The sequence below is a fragment of the Schistocerca piceifrons genome, chromosome 6, assembly GCF_021461385.2.
Source record: "Schistocerca piceifrons isolate TAMUIC-IGC-003096 chromosome 6, iqSchPice1.1, whole genome shotgun sequence".
Classification (NCBI taxonomy): domain Eukaryota; kingdom Metazoa; phylum Arthropoda; class Insecta; order Orthoptera; family Acrididae; genus Schistocerca; species Schistocerca piceifrons.
Genome location: NC_060143.1, coordinates 135,326,730 through 135,346,923, shown reverse-complemented (window position 1 = coordinate 135,346,923; position 20,194 = coordinate 135,326,730). Strand labels below are relative to the sequence as shown.

General features: G+C 41.3%; 1 protein-coding gene across 2 annotated transcripts in view; it reads right to left on the bottom strand.

Moving 5' to 3' along the window:
• LOC124802885 overlaps positions 1 to 20,194 on the bottom strand; it is a 226,553-nt gene that overhangs the window by 99,142 nt on the left and 107,217 nt on the right. For both annotated transcript variants that reach the window (XM_047263933.1, XM_047263934.1), the window contains exon 5: positions 8,230 to 8,370. In XM_047263933.1, the coding sequence (XP_047119889.1) occupies positions 8,230 to 8,370 (141 nt within the window). The remainder of the gene's footprint in view (positions 1 to 8,229; positions 8,371 to 20,194) is intronic.

Sequence of the window (20,194 nt, the reverse complement as noted above, 5' to 3'; positions counted from 1 at the left end):
ATGTACACATGAAAATTCACGAAAAGATGTATATTGGTTTCTCTGATATTCATTTAAACGTGGTATCAACAGGTGCATGCTTTAGGCCCTTAGGGATCTCAGTGCCTCATTTGTATTCTAGTCAAGTGACCATGTTGGTGCACTTTCCTACTTGAGTTTAATCAATTCCACAAAAGGCATTTTGTGGTTGGAGTTTATTGTCTACTGTGCGGGAACTGGTTTTCATGTGCAGTGTAAACATGAACTATGTTTACTCTATTTTAAATGCTAACAGAAAAGTAAAGCTGTGAGGACAGGTCATACTTGGTTAGCTCAGCTGGTACAGCAATTGCCCGAAAAAGGCAAAGGTCCCGAGTTTGAGTCTCGGTCTGGCACACAGCTTTAATCTGCCAAGAAGTTTTATATCGGTACATACTCCACTGCAGAGTTAAAATCCCATTCTGGGAACAGAAAAGTAAATTACCAGGAAAAGTTAGCCGCAAGGGAACTAGGGACTCTGAGAACAGAACCTTTGATTGAGTGTATGACGAAATAAATAAGCATGACTACAAGCAAACATTTAACAAGGAAGTGTACAGTTAGCACAAATTGTGTGGGTGCAGTGTAAGAATACATGATTTTCAGCCTGGAAATAAATTTGTGAACTAATACATCTATTAAGGATCTTGTACATTTGTATGAAAAAATGGAAAAGCACGAAAACTCCCACTTACATAAAAATACAAAATGGAGAGTTCAAAAGCTTACACATTATTTCATTATTGCCCTAAGCTGTACTTAATTCTGTACAAAAGAACAAAATTTCACAAACAATTCTTTCTTTTGTCAGATAAATTACATTTCTTCTTCTTCTTCTTCTTCTTCTTATTATTATTATTACTTTTATTACAACTGTTTTTATAATTATTGGCAGTGGCTGAAGTCATATAAACTTGTTGATAAGGATATCTGTTACGTAGCAGATGCCATTAATTTCACACTCTCAAATTTATCTGTCTAAAAATTTGTGAACACACCTCTAGCAGTTCTAAAATCTCTCCAAACAGTGATGTCACTGACCATAATCTGGCATGTTTATCCTCACATAGGTGAATGGCAGACACTGCAATTTTGCATATCTCTAAGTGGAAAACAAATGTGGGTACTGGCTGCATGGCTGTCCCCTTAAGCCTTAGCAACAGACATTGAGTGCCTCTGATTCGGAACAGTACACACAAGCTAGCACAGGAGTCTCTTGAAAAATCCAGATGAACAGTGTGGTTCAATGGGACCACCAATGTTAAGAAGGTAACGAAGTTCCTGTACTAATAAACGCAGCTAGCCTTAAACATGGGGTGGAAAAACAGTTCACAATTTGCAAATTTCTACCAGAACCAGTCACAGTCCTCTGGCTTGATGCCAAGTGGAAGGCATAAACCAGAAGCACAAACTATTTTTTGACACTCTCTAGCTGGTAAAGATAATTGTAGAAGTCAGTCACGTCCCTCCTCTTGCCCGCTCCACCTCAAAAGGTCAGCAGTACACCACAGAGGACGCATATACTTCCTATACTCGCTAATGAATTCTATGCTGCAAACTTGAGAAAGCAGTAAATTACCCAAGTTGACTGCAGAGGAGAACATTAATCCTTGCAGATCACAAAGGGACAATGTAAATGTGATGCTAGTTAACTGCAGAAGCATCTATATTATAATCATAGAATTAGTATAGTCCTTGAAAGGTAATACAGGCTATGTGCCACCAGCAACAAAATAATTAGCTGAAATCTAAAATTCAGATGTCAATGATACTCTTATATTTATTACCAAAGAGAACATAACAACATCTAGTGATATTATCACAGATTCTGAATATGAAATAATCCGGGTGTATGTTAGCACAAAAGTAGGATAATGCATCACTTGGATCAGGCAGTGTAGTGGCAGAATATTAAAGAGAAAACATAGAACATTGCTGTTAAATTTCCTGGTATGCTACTGTGAGAGAAATAGTGGGAGATTTTATTTTACCAGCTGTAGAATGAGACACTGGCATAATTAAAATGAGTGTCAGGGACAGGCACTTGAGTGAAGTTGTTTTGAATGTCTTTTCTGAAAATTACTAAATTACTTTGAGCCATTAGTTAGAAAATGAATTTGCAAGGGCAAGTCTACAGAATCTAGCAGGTATCAAACATGAATTTTTGTAACAGTAACCATATGGGTTATAGCTGTTATAGCATAAATGACTAAATGTGAAAAAGGAATGTTAAGAAAGATAGGAATTTTTTTTTCTAAAGTGTGACAAAAAACAGTTGGACATTACCCGAGCAGACATCATTTAACATTCAGTTTTGGAACAAAGATGTAGTTGTTAAAATTTAAAGGTATTGTACAACACACTGTAAGCAAGTGTGTACTGAGCAAGGTTGTTAGGGATGGGAAGAATCAACGATAACTATAGCCACAATAGAAGCTGCTACAAAAGCAAAGAGAGCTTCATCAAACTTTAACTGAAGTCAAAGTCTCTTGAAACACAAAGATGAACACAACTGAACAAAGCCAAAACATGCACCAGGCACAAATGCAGAAAGCATTCAATGAATAATGAATATAAGAGTAAAATTTTGTTCACTGATCTGACCAAAACCCTAAGAGGTTTCATCCCATGTAGGCTTTCACGGCCGGCGTCTTCATCAGTAAACACTTCCAGGCTAAGTTGCCATGGTCGATCTGTAGAACTTCTTCTCCCTGACGTTTCATTCTCAACTACGGAGAACATCTTCTGAGGTGAGTCGACGACTGGCTGCTAGGAGCTGGGGCCTCCGCTTGTGTGGAGATCGTAGAGGGCACCACCGCACGTCACGTGGCGTCAATGTGTAGCTATCTCTGGCTATTGTCTGTTCTCTCGATTGCAGGCAATCGATTGTCACGTGATTGATGCAACGTTGACCGCCATATCTTGTCCAATTTTAATCCTTCTTCTTTACGATTAAAATTGTATTGATGTTTGTGGATTTCAATTGCCTTTCTATACATACATGTATAATAATGTGACGTCCTCGCTAGCACGCTTGTCTCACCAAATTTTATTTCGTGATCTCCATCCTTAAAAATATGTTCCGCTACTGCCAATTTGTCGATATGTCCCAAGCGACAGTTTCTTTTGTGCTCCGTCAACTGTGTATTGATGCTTCTTTTTGTAGTTCCTATGTTAACCCTGCCACAACTACACAGAATTTTATATACCCCTGGGGTGGCTAGGGGATGACGAGCATCTTTTGTTGATCTTAGGCATTCACTAATTTTCTTAGTAGGTCTGAAAATAGTCTCCACCTGAAACTTGGCTAGTACTTTCCCAATGCGATCCGTGATGTTATGGATGAACGGAAGAAATACTTTTCCAGCTGATGGTTGTTGCTGTCTCCTATTTTTAGGCATTTTTCTACTTGGGTGAAGTGCTCGGTTAATCTCGTTTTTTGTATAACCATTTTTCGCAAAAGCCATTCGTAAATGATTTGGTTCTTCTTGTAAGTAGCCTGGTTCACAAATATTATTGGCCCTATTCACTAGTGTTTTTATAACCCCCTCTTTTGCCTAGGGTGGTGGTTTGAGTTCTTATGGAGGTAGCGATAGTATGTGTACCTTTCCTGTAGACCTTATGGCCTAAGGTCCCACCCGCCCGTTTGATAACTGATACATCCAAAAAGTTAAGTTGTCCATTCTTCTCTTTCTCCATAGTAAATTTGATATTTGGGTTGATGCTATTTAAGTGCACCAGGAAATCATTCAAGTCTTCTTCCTCATGATTCCATATTACAAAGGTATCATCCACATACTGATACTACCTTGAGGGGCTTTTTTTTTTGCCGACTGCAGTGCTTGATGTTCAAAATATTCCATGAATAAATTCGCAATTGCGGGGCTTCCCATGGCTACCCCATCAATCTGTTCATAAAATTCACCATTGAACTGAAAATAGGTCGAGGATAGACAGTGTTGGAACAAGGCCACTATATCAGTAGGGAACATATCGGCTATATGAGAGAGAGCTTCATCAACGGGAACGAAAAATGGTTATACGAAAAACGAGATTAACCGAGCACTTCACCCAAGTAGAAAAATGCCTAAAAATAGGAGACAGCAACAACCATCAGCTGGAAAAGTATTTCTTCCGTTCATCCATAACATCATGGATCGCATTGGGAAAGTACTAGCCAAGTTTCAGGTGGAGGCTATTTTCAGACCTACTAAGAAAATTAGTGAATGCCTAAGATCAACAAAAGATGCTCGTCACCCCCTAGCCACCCCAGGGTTATATAAAATTCCGTGTAGTTGTGGCAGGGTTTACATAGGAACTACAAAAAGAAGCATCAATACACGGTTGACGGAGCACAAAAGAAACTGTCGCTTGGGACATATCGACAAATCGGCAGTAGCGGAACATGTTTTTAAGGATGGAGATCATGATATAAAATTTGGTGAGACAAGCGTGCTAGCGAGGACGTCACATTATTATACATGTATGTATAGAGAGGCAATTGAAATCCACAAACATCAATACAATTTTAATCGTAAAGAAGAAGGATTACAATTGGACAAGATATGGCGGTCGACGTTGCATCAATCACATGACAATCGATTACCTGCAATAGAGAGAACAGACGATAGCCAGAGATAGCTACACATCAACGCCACGTGACGTGCGGTGGCGCCCTCTACGATCTCCATATAAGCGGCGGCCCCAGCTCCTAGCAGCCAGTCGTCGACTCACCTCGAAAGATGTTCTCTGTAGTTGAGAACGAAATGTCAGGGAGAAGAAGTTCTACAGATTGACCATGGCAACTTAGCCCGGAAGTGTTTACTGCCTATGAGGTTTCATTCATATGTAAAGCAAGTAAACAAATCAAAGTGACACATGCCATTGTTTAGTGACTACAATGGCACTGAAGTTTACTTTAGTGAAGTTATTTGCACATTCCATGGATCATAATTGTGACCTCTTGGTATGATGTGAAACAAGCCAGTTTCAAGGTTAAAATACCCTTTCCCTGTGAAAAACGTGGCAACATGCTCCTCCATAGAATGAGTTGTCAAGTAGACATGATAACCGTTTGTATTTAAAGTTAAAGTTAATTTGATTATTTATTACATTCTACTGCATCAGGGGGTAGTTGGTCAAAGATTTTTATGGCTGAATAACTATTCTGTGCCACAATAAGGCTGCGCAATAGACAGTGCTATTGGCTGCTTCTTCTAGAATTGCATTTATGAATTCTAGGTCGCTTTTGAATTGTGACTGTTTGTTGGCAACGAATTTCATACAGGAGTAAATGTGCTTTGTTGATGTTGTTAGTCTGATCAACTCTATAAGAGCTATCCACAAGAGTCACTAGAGCGGACACCATATATTATCTTTATTACAAGCTCCTATGCAACAGACACTCTTCAATGACGAGTTATCCAAGAAAATGAAAGCAACACTCATTAGTGAATAAAAATAGGAAAAGTAAACCAACTTCTTCAATTTTCATCAAAATGTTAAGTTACCCCTCATCCAAAATCTGCATAACTTAAATGTTTAAGAAGATCTGTAACATGTAATTTCCAGTTCAAGTTCTTATCAATATAAAGACCAAAGGTTTTACATTATTCTGTTTCATATTTTGATTTTCCCTCGGAATTATTTCTGATGAAGTTCACAATAATGTTCACATAGTCCACTGATGTCATGGTGCCTTCAGTTACTAAGATAGGTGCCATAGAGACCCCCAATGGCCGGCATCTGTGGTGTGGTACATGTTTTGAGCAGTCAGTATGACAAATATACAGAAAAGACCATCAACCTGACATAACAATAAAAGTCATTTCTCTGACCAAGTGACATGTTTCTGTTGATTTGAAGTCCTTTCTCTCTGAGCCTGAGCCCTTTGAAATTGTAACCGATGATGTCAATGGGTCAATGTATGAACACACAGGGTCATCCACTGTGGCGTGCTGTGTTAAACAAGGTGCAAAGTGTTCTGTGAAACACTTGTGTGCAAATCGGCATGCTACTCGATCTTCAGATCTGTCACATTTGCTACTTTACATAATAGGCCAACCTTCTACCTTCACTGGCTCACAACAGTATCACTGGAACATCCAACCAGGTTTGTTATTTCTAAGATTTTCATTCCCAAATACTGAAACACAACAGTCTGTCCTTTGTGCAGTCCCCAACAATCAATCTTTTATTCTCATCCTGTCCAGTAACTCTCCCCTGACCCAGTGTTCTGGGCAACTTTTCCGTAACCCCCCCTGCCCCCCCCCCCCCCCATTTCCTAAACCTTGCCAGTCCTATTTCTTCATCCCTCTTGTTTTCTCTTCAACCCTTCTGCCACAAGTAGGACCCAATGGCTTCAAAAGGCTTGCAAGTTTCCTTAAGTTCAATATGTATCTTCCCCTATCACCACTGAATGAGTACATTTTTTTTATTTATCCAGTCACATTACGTCATTTACCAAATTCACTTATGTCAGTTCACATCCCCATCGGCAATCTGTATTGTTGCTAAAACAATTGCCCATTTGTCTTTGCTTCTTTTTATAATGGTGTCCTATAACCATAACACCATCAGACAGCATATAACTTCATGGCTGGCATTGGTCATACATTGTACAAACCTGGCTATGTGCTTAAAACAGCCATTATGTGAGGATGTCTTCACATAGCCTATGTTTTCACACACAGCTGCCTTCACATCAGATAAAGCTGCCTCACCAACATGTTATCTGGGTGCTGCAACATAATTTTTAGAACAATTTGTGTAGGGTGATTCTTCAGCCATGTTATTAAACAGAATATGTTAGCCTTGGTTAGTACAAGGAAAAAACTTACTGTAATTGGTAGTTTTTATTAAGGTAGAGATATATATGAAAGAAGAGAACTGAAAAGATTATGAAGAACTCAAAAGACAGGATTCTGAAGAACACAAAAGCTTAATTTATGTTTGTACTTTTTACATTTACCCATTGTCACTAAATTGTTACTGTATCTAATATGAATACAATGTAAGACGCTTAAGTGGGGTGGTGGGGAGGGGAACAAAAAACGGAAAGCCCTTACACAGCTTCTTTTACTTTCTTCTGTTGCAGTGAGCTATCAGACCATATTCTGTAAGACACAGATTAACTGATAATTTCTAATTTGTTGATTGCTGTTGACACTTTGAGCTTCAGCTTTAACCTCAGTGCAGAATATGTCCCCGAATGGTTGATGCTGGTAATCAACATGGCATGGTAATGACAATCACAATTTTAATTTCAGAACAGAAACCACTGGATGTTACAAACAAAACAACTTAAAGTGAAATTACAGTCCAGTAAGTATCACCAAATGGTGATCTGAATGTTAATGTGGCATCAGATTTGTGGTCAGTGCGATTTGGCAGAAGACTGGGAAGAATTTTACATCATAACCAGTATGTCAATTAAAAGATATTTCTGCATCATACCCACAAAATGGTCCAAATTTAATTCAGTCCTTAAGTCATATTTAACACAGGGGATGCCACAAGTTCAAACAACATTTTTCCTACCTTTAGATTCAAATTCATCCTCAGAAATTATCTGGTTTTATAGTTAATGCTAATTATCTTCTGTTTTGTCTTCCAGAAACATACTTATAAGCCACACACTTCCCAATACAAAAAGCTTTCTCCTAAACAAGTACATTTATTTTCTGTGCTCATAACATATAAGAAATGGAGGTGTGACTGGTGAACATAAAATTATCTTTTCAGGAGACTACCAATACTGCCTTAGCTGAAACACAAAGAGTGAGCTTGGAATTTTGAGAGAAATGAAAGGCTGTTGTGATTGTGAGACACTAGATAAAATGTAATTACAAGTGTTGCAAACTTTCTCAGTGTGATATTCTTGACAGACAGAAAAGTAGATGAGAAAAGTAACAATAAGAATGAGAGCCACTGAATGAGCAGGTAAAAAACAAGCTGAGACAGTACTGCTAAATACAATAAAGGCTCAAAAGAGAAATCAGGAAAGCTAATTACAGAATGAAGAAAGAAGAAATGCATAAGACATCAAATACAACTCTCAGTCTTTACAAAGCCACTGCTACTGTTTCAATATGGGCATTGTTTCTCAAATATTTTCCCACTATGAAAGTTTTGACCTGAGCTCTGATGCATCTCTTCTCTCGCAATAGCACATTTCCTTGATAGTTATGTCAGCCCCAAAAATAAACATACCTGCACAATAAAAGGCAGATATGTCGACCACTCTTTTCCCTCGCATCATACCACGTCTCTGTTGTGGTGGTTTCCCCAGCTCTGTCAAGTCTACTGTGGGTGATGTCCTGTGGGCAGTTACAGGGTCTCTCTCACCTCTAACTGAAACAGAGAGTAAAGGGTTAACAGACATGTAATGCTTGACAATACCTTGTAATGATTTCTTATCACAGTTTTGAAATCAAATGAGCAGTCATGAAACTATTGAAAGAGAATACAGCTTCAACACTTTTAAATCAAAGTCTAACAATGGGAAGTCTGTCTCCTTCAAGTATTTAGTTTGTGAAATTTGGATAGATGCACACTTGAACAGGAAGACGATTGGTGTAAGAAACTTGGGGCAAATGGCTCTACAAAGATTTGTTTTAGGAAGTAGGTTTGTGGTGACATTGCGCAATCATGCAGTGTTGCGCCACACGTGCCGCGTGTGTATGTTTACACACACCGTGCTGTCAAACATTTTGCACCAGATACCAGAGGCACTGTGTTACATATATCAGAATGATTGAAAAAGCCACATATTCTTTGCCATCTTCTGAGGCTGCAATAAATATAGCTAATGTTAGTTGTCTGAGGGAATTTTTTTGTAGTCTGATTCCATCACATTACGTAGATGCTCGTTCTAATGGTCAAACAACACCCTGTACTGACAAGCTAGTGACCCCAACATAATTTACCTGCATAGTACATTGAATTAATAAGCACTTATGGAAGAGATTTGAAAAATGTTTGACGCAAATTCCACTAAGTCACAACTGGCTGTAAGACTACCACCTTTCTGGCCATACAATACAGCTTTGTGGTTTGCGCAAGTGAAGGCCAGTTTTTTCTGTTTTGGGATTTTAGTGGACGCTACAGAGTTTGCACTGGGAGTGTCAATTAGATCACCAGTATGCCACAGAAGTGCAAGATATAGTTACCTCGCCACCAGAGGCCAACTCCTACAACCCACTTCAAGCAGTATTGATTCAGCGAGTGTCAGCATCGCACGAAGAGTGAATCCATCAGTTTCTCACTCAGGAAGATATTGGAAACAGAAAGCCTTCACAGTACTTGTGGCACCTAAGAAGCAAAACAGAAATAGGAACCATTCTGGAAAGCTTACTGCACACAATAAGGAGCAATCATTTACCATCACCTGACAAAGCAACTGTAGCATCACAGTTTGATGTAGTAGCAGAATTGGCAGATAAAATCCAGGACGTGATGACACTGGCTCATGTCAGTGCAATCACTGCGCAGGGCGCTATTATGACGCCGACTGTTTCACACACAGATTATGATGCCTTGGTGGCAAAGGTAGATTAACTGAGGCAATAGATCAGCGAATTGTTGTCCTGAAGCAACCCAAGGAAAGACAGAAGCCAGAGTAGATACTGCCAATGCTCGTGCAGCAGATCATCAATGACTTCTTCCACAGCTGAGCCTGAGCAGGAAGGTATCATCTGGTATCACTGGAAATTCGGGGCGCAAATGTGCAGATGCAAAAATCCTCCCCCCCCCCCCCCCCCCCTCCCCACCACCACCACCACCACACAAAAAAAACCTGCATTTACCCAAATGGCAGTGGCGGTCAGAAGCAGGCACTTCCTCCAACTGCCAATCAGTGTCTCTGTACCTGTTTGCTAGTGATCAGTGATCCACCTGGAAATATTTAATAGATAGTGGAGCCAGTTCTTCCATTTACCCACTGAGTATGTAGCACAGGAAGTGACCAACCACATTATTCTCTCTGACCACTGCAAACAATGTATGGCACATTGCACTTGGAACTAGACCTAATTTGTTGTGAAACTTTGCATGGGTTTTTCCACCGCAGACACTGCTGAACCTACTATCAGAAAGGACTTCCTCACCCATTGCAATCTATTGCCAGACAAGAAGAACTCACGCCTACTCGACAACACCACAGGCTTAACAGGATCCAGGTTTTGGTGGGATGGAGCTGTTCATACTGCCAAAGTAATTTGAGTGGTGGACAGTGAGGACGTGGAGCTGCTGCATGGACATCTGGCTCTTCCACAACCCCATGGAGCACTTAAGGAGGAAAGGCACAACACTGTCCACTACATAGAGACAACTGACAGCCTCCCACCCATCTTGCAGACCATGACATTTGGCTCCAGATCATCTCAAAATTGTGAAAACAGAGTTTGACAGTATGATTCGTGAAGTGTAATGTAGACTTCCAACAGTCCCCGGTCCTCACTGCTACATTTGGTCCTGAAAAAGGGTGGTGCATAGTGGCTTTGTGGTGACTACAGAGCCCTGAATGCCAGAACAATACCTGACAGATATCCAGTGCTGTTGTTATGTGACTATAATTATCATTGAGTCGTGCAGTTACTTTTACCACCCTCAATTGTGCAAAAGCATACACACAGATCCATCTAGCTGAACAAGACTTTCCCAAGACACCAATCATCACTACTTTTGGGCTGTTTGAAAGCAAATTTATAACTTTTGAACTCAGGAACACTGCTCAAGTGTGGCAACACCTCACTGTCTCCATGCTACACAGTCTAACTTTTTCTTTCGCTTACCTGGATGATATTTTAGTTTTTTTGTCACTAGCAGAGCAACCTTGGCAGTATCGAACAGGAATGTTCAAGCAGTTGGAACACCATGGAATCGTCCTAAATAGTGCTAAATGTGTCTTTGGCCAGCCCCAGATGGGTTTCCTATAGCACAGGGTAACAGCAACAGGATTGCTACTACTGTAAGAGAAAGTGGAAGCCATCTTAAGGATTTCACACCCAAATATGGCCACAGAATTGCATTGATTCCTCAGTATGTTAAATTTTTATTGACATCACTTGCCACACTCTGCCGAGTTACAGGAGCCAGTAATTGCAGCATTAATCAGCTGCCCAAAGAACAAGGGTAACTTGCCTATAGCAGAGACTGTTAGTATGTGTGTGGCATTTGAAGCAGTCAAAAAGAGCTTCACAGATGGTGCACTATTGGTGCACCCTGAGCCTACTGCCCCTCTTGCACTAGTACTTTATACTAGCCAGAAGGTGATGGGCACAGCGTTGCAACAACAATGTAGTGACACATGGCAACCACATGCATTTTTCTTGCACAAACTATCATCCTCAAAAAAGCTGTGGAGCACCTATGACAGAGAGCTTATGGCCATTTATAAGTCCATCAAATACTTTAGGCTTGGAAGCTAAAGACTTTCTTATCTACACCAATTACAAACTGCTAACTAAACGCCTTTCACCAGAATAGTGCAAACTGTTCACCTAAGCAACACAATTAGCTAATGTTCATCTCACAATTCAACATGGACATCCAGCACATCTCCAGTATCGATATTGTGATGGCCACTTGTTTAACTCAGATTCAGAAGAATTACTGGTACAATCAATTACACCAAACGTATCACTGCTCAACAATCAGATCAAGAGCTACAGGGACTTTTATCAGCAGGAACATTATCGTTGGATCTCCAACTTATCCAGATTCCAGGGAGCGATGTCAGGCTGTATTGAGTCATGCCCACGTCAAAACCATGGCCATTGCTACCTAATGCCTTCAGAAGGGATGTCTTCGATACGCTACATGACTTGTGACACCCTGGTATTTGATCAACGACCTGCCTAGTGATGAATTGTTATGTGTGGCCAGATGTATAGAAAGACTGCCGTGAATGAGCAAGGTGTTGTCTTAAGTGCTAATGCGGCAAGATACACTGCCACATGCAAGCACTAACACAGAACTTTCCAATGACGATGGCCCATTTCAATCACGTCCACTTTGATATTATCAGTCCATTCCCATCATCTGACAGCTAACATTACATAATTATGATGGCAGATTGTTACATCCGCTGGCTGGAAGCTGCATCAGTGGACAACATTACAGCAGAAAATCTGGCTTTCAGTTTTGTGTAGTATTGGTTGCAGCATTTTGGCTGTACTTTACATGTCATGCCAAACAGAGGATGACAATTTGAATCCGAACTATTCAGACAACTCATGTAAGCTATCACCTCTCCAGTATTGGGATGATCAAGAGATGGTACGGCTCATTTACAGCAGCACTAATGTGCCACGACACTGAGTGGACCAAAGTCCTTCCCAAGATAATACTCAGCCTCAGAAACACTTTCAGACCAGACCTAGATGCTTCTTCAGTGAAATTGTGTACAGTGAGATGTTGAGGCTCCCAGGAGAATTTGTTGACACAAGTGCTCTCTCACAATCAAGGGGTGATCAACCAGAATTCCTATGCCGACTGCGAGAGCACGTGGCTCGAATCTACCCACCTCAGCCACAGAGACATGTTATAGCTACCACCTTCATGCATCAAGACTTGAAAACCTTTTCACACATCACAGTAGGCACATAAGGCATCAAACAGTCATTGCAGCCGCCATAGTCAGGACCCTACCTTGTAGTTGCAAGTGGAGACAAGACAATTGACATTTCGATTAACAGAAAGGTGACCACTGTTTCTATAGATAGTGTTAAATCGGCTTACATTTTCCAAGAAGCAACAATGCCAGAGCTTCCGAGACTACGGCCTCACCCAACAACCACCTCATTACTATCTTCACAGCCACTGGTGCAGATTACACCAGCAGACACATAACTCAAGATCCAGTTGTCATGTCCACTTTCTAGCCCACAATTTGGAATAATGTTCCGCTTCCACCATTGGGGCTGATATGGTGACATTGTGCAATCAAATAGTGTCGTGTCATGTCATGCATGCATGCTGTCTGTGTATGTTTACACAAAACTGTGCTATCAAACATTTTGTGCCAGACAACAGAGGTGCTGTATTGATTTTGTTATCCTTTGATTACGCTTTTTATTTTTTATATCTTCCATGCATGTAGTTAGTTCATGTATAGTTATGAATAACTCTGATGTTTGTTCCCTGCGTGTTAAGTTGTTTTGAACTACAAGCTTGGAATGATCGAACAAGCTATCTTCCAGGGCTGCAGTCAATGTAGCTAACGTTAATTGTTCGAGGGAGTTTTTGTGTAGTCTGGATCCATTGTATTAACCGCACACAGGTTCTAGTAGTTGAACAGCAGGCTGTACAGCTTGTACCTACAGGTTACGTGTCCATAAATGGCTAGCTTATGTTTCACCTAAACTTTTTTTCTAGTTCAAGCAGTTCAAAACTGTCAGATATATAATACACTTATTTATGAAATGAAATGAATTTCAATATTACAGTGTGTACTTCTTTGAATTTTCTAACCAGCATGCAGAAATGCCCCATAAATATAGTATGAAAACCTATCTCATGACATTTACAACATTACAAAAAGGATAGATTACTACTCACCAAATAGAAAAAGCAGCAAGTGTCACACAGACATGATGAAAAAACTGCTAGATATTATTCGGCAATTGGGTTAAGCCTTTCATCAGACATAGACAAAACACACACACACACACACACACACACACTCTCTCTCTCTCTCTCTCTCTCTCTCTCTCTCTCTCTCTCTCTCTCTCTCTAGGTACAAAGGCCCAACTGTGATGAGCAGTGATCTTTGCTGGAATGGGTAGTGGAGGTACAGAAAAGGAGAGGTGCAGGGACGGTGACGAATAACAGGGTACGGGTATTGGTAGATGCTAGTGCTTCCTGTGGGAATGTGCCAGGGACAGGATAGTGGGCTATTAGGCACAGCATCAGGAGGCTGTGCTGGGGAGGAAGGGGAGTGGGACAGCAGCGTAAAGTGGAAAGGAGAGAAGAAGGGAAGGGGAAAGAACTACACATATGTGCTGATGGGAAAGAAGGCACTGTAAAGATGAAGTGGGAGCAGGGAAAGGGATAAGCAGATGGACCAAAGGAATTAGCGACAGTCAAGGTCAGGGGGGTTATGGGAATAAAGGATATCTAGCATGGAGGGTTCCCATCTGTGTGGTTCTAAAAAAACAGGTGTTGGTAGGAGGATTCCAGATGGCACATGCTGTGAAGCAGTTACTGAAGTAAAGCACATCATGTTATGTGACATTTTCAGTTGTCTTTTGACCACAGTTTGGTAGTGGTTATTCATGTGAACAGAGAGCTTGTTAGTTTTCATGCAATCATAGAATGAAGCAATGCAGCTCAGTGGTTGCAGCTCAGTGGTTGCAGCTAAGTTAATAGATCACATGGTTGCTTTCATAGGTAACCTGCCTTTGAGGGGGCAGGAGATGCCTGTGACACAACTGGAGTAGGTGACATTGAGAGGATGTATGTATGGCACAGGTCTTGCATCTAGGTCTTGCACGGATATGAAACTGGGGCAAGGGGTTGAGAGCAGGTGTAGAATAAGTTCAGGCATGGATATTGCACAGTGTGGATAGGCAGCAGAATACCATTCTGGGTGATGTAGGATCAGGAGGATAGTGGGGAGGCTATTTCTCACTTTAGGGTACAATAAGAGATAGCTAAAACCCTAGCAGAGAATGTGGTTCAGTTGCTCTAGTCATGGGATGTACTGGGATATGAGAGAAGCACACCTCTGTAGCAAGGCAGTGGATATGTAGGGGATGGTTGGTGATTGGGGAGACAAGGTACTGGTGATCTGTTTCTGGGCAAGTGGAAAGTGCAAATGAAGGCCACAGTGAGACCCATGGTTGGCACTGTTGAAGTGGAGTTATTGTTGGTGGTTGATAGACGTAAGTAGTGATCCAGTTACCTTTAAGGTGGACATCAGTATAGAGGAATATGGCTTATTGGGCTAAAAAGGACCATATGAAATGAATGCTGTAGAAAGTGTTGAGGTACTGGAGGAATGTGGATAAAGTGTCCACACCATCAGTCAATATCATGAAGATGTCATCTGTGAATCAGCACCGGGTGTGGGATCTGGGATTCTGGGTGGTTAGGAAGGATTCTTCTAGGTAGCCCATGAGTAGATTAGCATAGGATGGTACCATGGTGATGCCCATTGCTATTCAATGGATTTGTCTATAGGTGATGCCTTCAAAGGAGAAGTAATCATGGGTATGAATATAGTTAATCATGGTGACCAGAAAAGAGGTTGTAGGTTTGAAGTCAGCTGGGCATTGGAAAAGGCAGTGTTCAAGAGCAGCAAGACCATGGGCATTGAGGATATTGCAGAAGAGGGAGCCACTTCAACAGTGAAAAGCAGGGCACCAGGCAGTAAAGGAACAAGAACTGTGGGGAGTTCATAGAGGAAATGGTTAGTGTCTTTTATACAGTAGGATAGGTTAGAGGTAATAAGCTTAGATCTAGGAGAGAGGTTCTGGGATGGATGTAAGAATTTCAGGAGGGACTGGAGATCCTGATGGGTTTCTGGAATTGGGTCACTGTGGCAGTGCTTATAGGTGGATATATCTGACAGCTGGTGAAGTCCCTTTGCCAAGTAATTCTTGCAGCTCATAACCACAGTGTTGGAGTCTTTGTTGACAGGTAGGATTACAAGGTCAGGATCAGTTGTCAACAGGAAGGATTACAAGGTCAGGATCAGTTTTTAAGTGTTGGATTGCAGTTATTTCTGTGGATGTGAGATTGGTTTCCATATTTAGGGACCTGAGGAATAATAGGCAAGGTTTAAGGTTAAGAAATTCTGGAAAGTTAACAGGAGACAGTTTTGGGGCAACGGGGGTGGATAATGATTAGATGGAGGAGTACGTTAAGTTAGACAAGATTTAATATTGGTTTTGGATAGAGTCTGATTGGCAGGTTTGGCGGCGAAAATGTGTTTGCACATTAGGGACTGGGAGAAGGAGAAGAGACTTTAATAAGCACAGCAAGATTGAATATGGGAGTAGAGCAAATGGTAAGGCCTTTGAAAAGGACTGGTACTTCTGAGGGACTGAGACTTTTAGAGGGCAGGTTTATGAATACTTTGTGGGCTTATTTAGATCTGGGTTCTGTAGGGTGGTGATGGGGAGTTTCTCAGAGTGTGGTAAAAGTAGTATGTCTGTAGGGCAGGGTTTGGGAGCTAAGAGGGAATGCATGGGAGGTTTGATGTACCATCACTATAAGAGCCTTCATCAAACCTCATATTGCCAAATACTGCTTGCAGATGTATTACATCTACCATACCCTAAGGAACTGCTTCCCACTGCCCTACAATATCCAGAGCTAAACAGGCCTGGAAAATGGTCATTAACCTGTCTTCTAAAAGCCTCAGCACCACAGAATTATCAGTCCTTTTCAAAGACCTTACAATTTGCCCATTCCCAAATTCAGTCATGCTGTGCTTGTTGACGACCTTTTCTCTCAGGTTTTCTCAGTAGCTGTCGCCATTTTCTGCACAATATTTTCACATCTGACCCAGCCTTCTTCTTCAGGTACTGTGTGTTTTGCTGTTATGTGTTGCTGCCTGCAACCAGACTGAGCTATTGTTGGTTTCACTCTGCTATTTATAGCCAACTTTGATTCCCTATGTCCAGTTTGATGTTCTTTTGGTTTACAGAGTACACACTGATACTCGATGAAATGCAAATTCCCTCAGCATTTGTCCACTCTAATGGATGTGATGGTCTGTGAGATTTTAATAAATTGAGTGCCAGGTCCCAAGCATTATTTAAATTGAAACCTCCATCCCCATTTATTAGGTTTTCTCACATCTTTATTTTGATAAACTCCTCAATTATGCTGTCCAAGAATCTTGGAATCTGCACCACAATACTGGTCTTATCGTGTTTCATTTCATGATTATATGTGAGACAGTGCTCAGTGACAGCAGATTTGCTGGTTTGTTTTAGTCCAGTGTGTTACTGATGTTCTTCACCTCTCCCCCTGACTATTACGATAGTCTTCCCAATGTATAAAACATGCCGCATTTGCATGTAATGTGAAACACATCTTACTTTTGGAGACCTAGGTCACTTTCAACATTACACAGGATACTTTTTATCTTCGATGAAGGGAGCAAAGTACACTGGATGTTTTCATAGGAGTCTACTGATCTTTCCAGATATTGAGTCAGCATAAGTCAGATGAGCAATTTTTGGTTTCTCTCCCTTGGTATCAGTTCCAACCTGTTCCACAGACATTCTTGATTTTCACTGCATTGCCCATTTCATATGACGTTCTGACTACCGATTCGTTCAGAACATCAGTTATAGGTGTCATAATTCTCCAGCAAGACTCTCCCTGTGTGAAAGTGTTCGAGCTATATGGACCAGAGTCTTTAGCGCTGAATTCCTTTCGATGGATGGTGATAGCTCAAGGAGTGAAGATAGATATCAATGTGTATAGGTTCTCTATACACATTGTGACCCTGGGACTCATCCAGTCTTCTCTTAACTAACATGCCAAGGAAAGGTAGTCAGCCCTCTTTTTCAAGCTCCATCATGACTTCTACACTATGATGGATATAGTTTAAATGTTCCAGGAGCTCTTGAGTGTTTGCCGCTGTGTATGGACACACCAAAAGTGCATCATACATGTACCGACAGAAACATGTGGGTCTCAACTTAGTGGATTCCAATGCTTTTGTTTCAACATGTTCCATGTAGAGGTTTACCATGACAGGTGATAACGAACTACTCATTGCCACAACATTGGTTTGTTCATAATATTTTCCATCAAACAGGAAATAAGTTGATGTCACGACACGCCTAAAAATTTCTGAGAAACTATCACTGAACTTTTCTGCAATGAGTTCCAAATAATCAGAAAGTGGAGCTCACTTAAAGAGGGAGACTACATCAAAACTCACCATAATATCTGTTTCCTGGAGCCACCATTGACTGAGGTGATGTACAATGTTGGCGGAGTTGTCAATTTGGTGTTCACACTTCTCCACATGTTTGATGAGACTGCATTTCAGGTATTTTTACACCTCTCCTTCTCCCAATCCCTACAGTAGAAACACTTTTTTGTGACCGACCCTACCAATCAGACACAGTCCAAAACCGATATTAAATCCTGCCTGACTCAATGCACCCCTCCATCTAACTGTGATTCAACCCCGCTGTCACACAACTGCCCTGATACCTTTCCAAAATTTCCTAACCTCGTACCATCATTCCCCAAATACCTCAATGTAGAAACCAGCCTCACACTCATAGTAAAAACATCAATCCTACACCTAAAAACTGATCCTAAACTTGTAATCTTACCTTTCGACAAGGGCTTCAAAACTTTTCTCATAAGCTGCTAGACTTACTTGGCAAAGGGACAAGGGCCTCCACCAGATGTCAGATATGTCTACCTACAAGCCCTGCCACATTGACCTCATTCCAGAAATCCATCAGGATCCCCAGTCCCTCCTGAAATCCTCACAACCTCTCACTTGAATCTGTCTCTCTTCCTCACACCCACCACTCCCTGCACTCCAGTGTTCTACATGCTTCATAAGGTGCATTAAGCCAACCACCCAGGACACCCCATTGTGGCTGGTCACTGGGTCCCACAGAGAGAATTCTTGCCCTTGTGGACCAACACCTTAAGCTCATTACTTGTAACCTACACTGCTATACCAAAGGTACCAAACATTTGGCCTGCTGGCTCCACACAGTTCTTATTCCTTTACCACCCAACATCCTGCTTATCACTATTGGTGCCATCTTCCTCTACAGCAACATCCCCAATGCCCATTGTTTTGCTGCTAATGATCACTGCCTTTCCCAATGCCCAACTCACTCCAAACCTACAACCCCCTTCCCAGTCACCACGACCAAATATACCATCATCAATGATTACTTCTTATTTGAAGGCATTACCTACAAACAAATCCATGGTACAGCAATGGGTGCCACCATGTGAAAGACAGTGATTATGTGTTTATGATCTGTCTTTTGCTGAGTGGTATGGCTAGGCATAGTGAAATGCTCTATTTGAAATAATGACTGTTTATTACAGGAACTAAACACAGTACCCTTCAGAAAGGAAATACCTTAATGACTAGATAAGAGAAAATTGTCTATCCTGGACAATGTCTCAGGGAGTGGGGAAGAGGGAACTATATAATCCTGCAAGGCGAGGGGCTCATACACAACCACTGGTAACCACAGCGAAGTGGTGCCCTCAGAGGTGGTGTTAGAAGCACAGTGGTGGAGGTGGCATATACTGAAGGCAGCACGAGAACTTGGCGGGCAATGAGAGTCACAGCATTGTGGCAGGCAGGGGCTGTTGCGGAGCCTTGGAGCACTTCTTGATCCATCAACAGCCCAGAATGTGGTTGTCTCCAGAGCTGGAGTGCTGACCTAAGTAATGGCAGTGGAAGGATACACCCATGGTGCCACAAGGAAAAGTGCCCGCGTGGACATAAGTAGGCTCCCATTATCACAGCGTTGTGCATCGCAACTTGCATGCCACACCCAACAACTCAGACCAACAGCATTAATGAAGAGAATTCACACCTGTACAACACATGAACAGACCACCTGAACTACACAGAGAAGGCAACTGCTAAGAAACTTGTTTCAGGGACATGCATGGACTGAGAAACTTCCTCCACTGTACAAACTGTAGAATGCTATGAACACCACTGCCTATAGACTATGACAACACAAGAAGCAAGAAGATGTTGCCCCCAGAACAAACAAGAACAGCAGCAAAAATCACTGGTTTCAAAGCTAATCACATAAACTTGGAAAATGAAAAGCCTGCTCCAGAAAAACAGACTAATAAACAGCAAGAATCACTAAAACACACTTGAAGAAGACAGAGACATGAAACTATTTTGCCTCATTGCCAATGTAATATGAGGGGCAAGAACAGCACTGAAAAATATTACACATTTTCCCTCATCACCAACATTCTATCCTTTGCTCAATGGTGTGGCTGGAAATAGTGAAATGCACTCCTTGAAGTAAGTGATTATTACAGGAGTTAAACTAAGTACATGTCTGAGAGTGAATGTCTTAACAATTTGATAAAAGAGCAGTGTCTATCCTGGACAATGTCTCAAGGAGCAGCGAAGAGAGAACTATATGGTTCTACGAAGTGAGGAGTTCGTAGGCAGCTACTGTAACAGCAGCAAAGT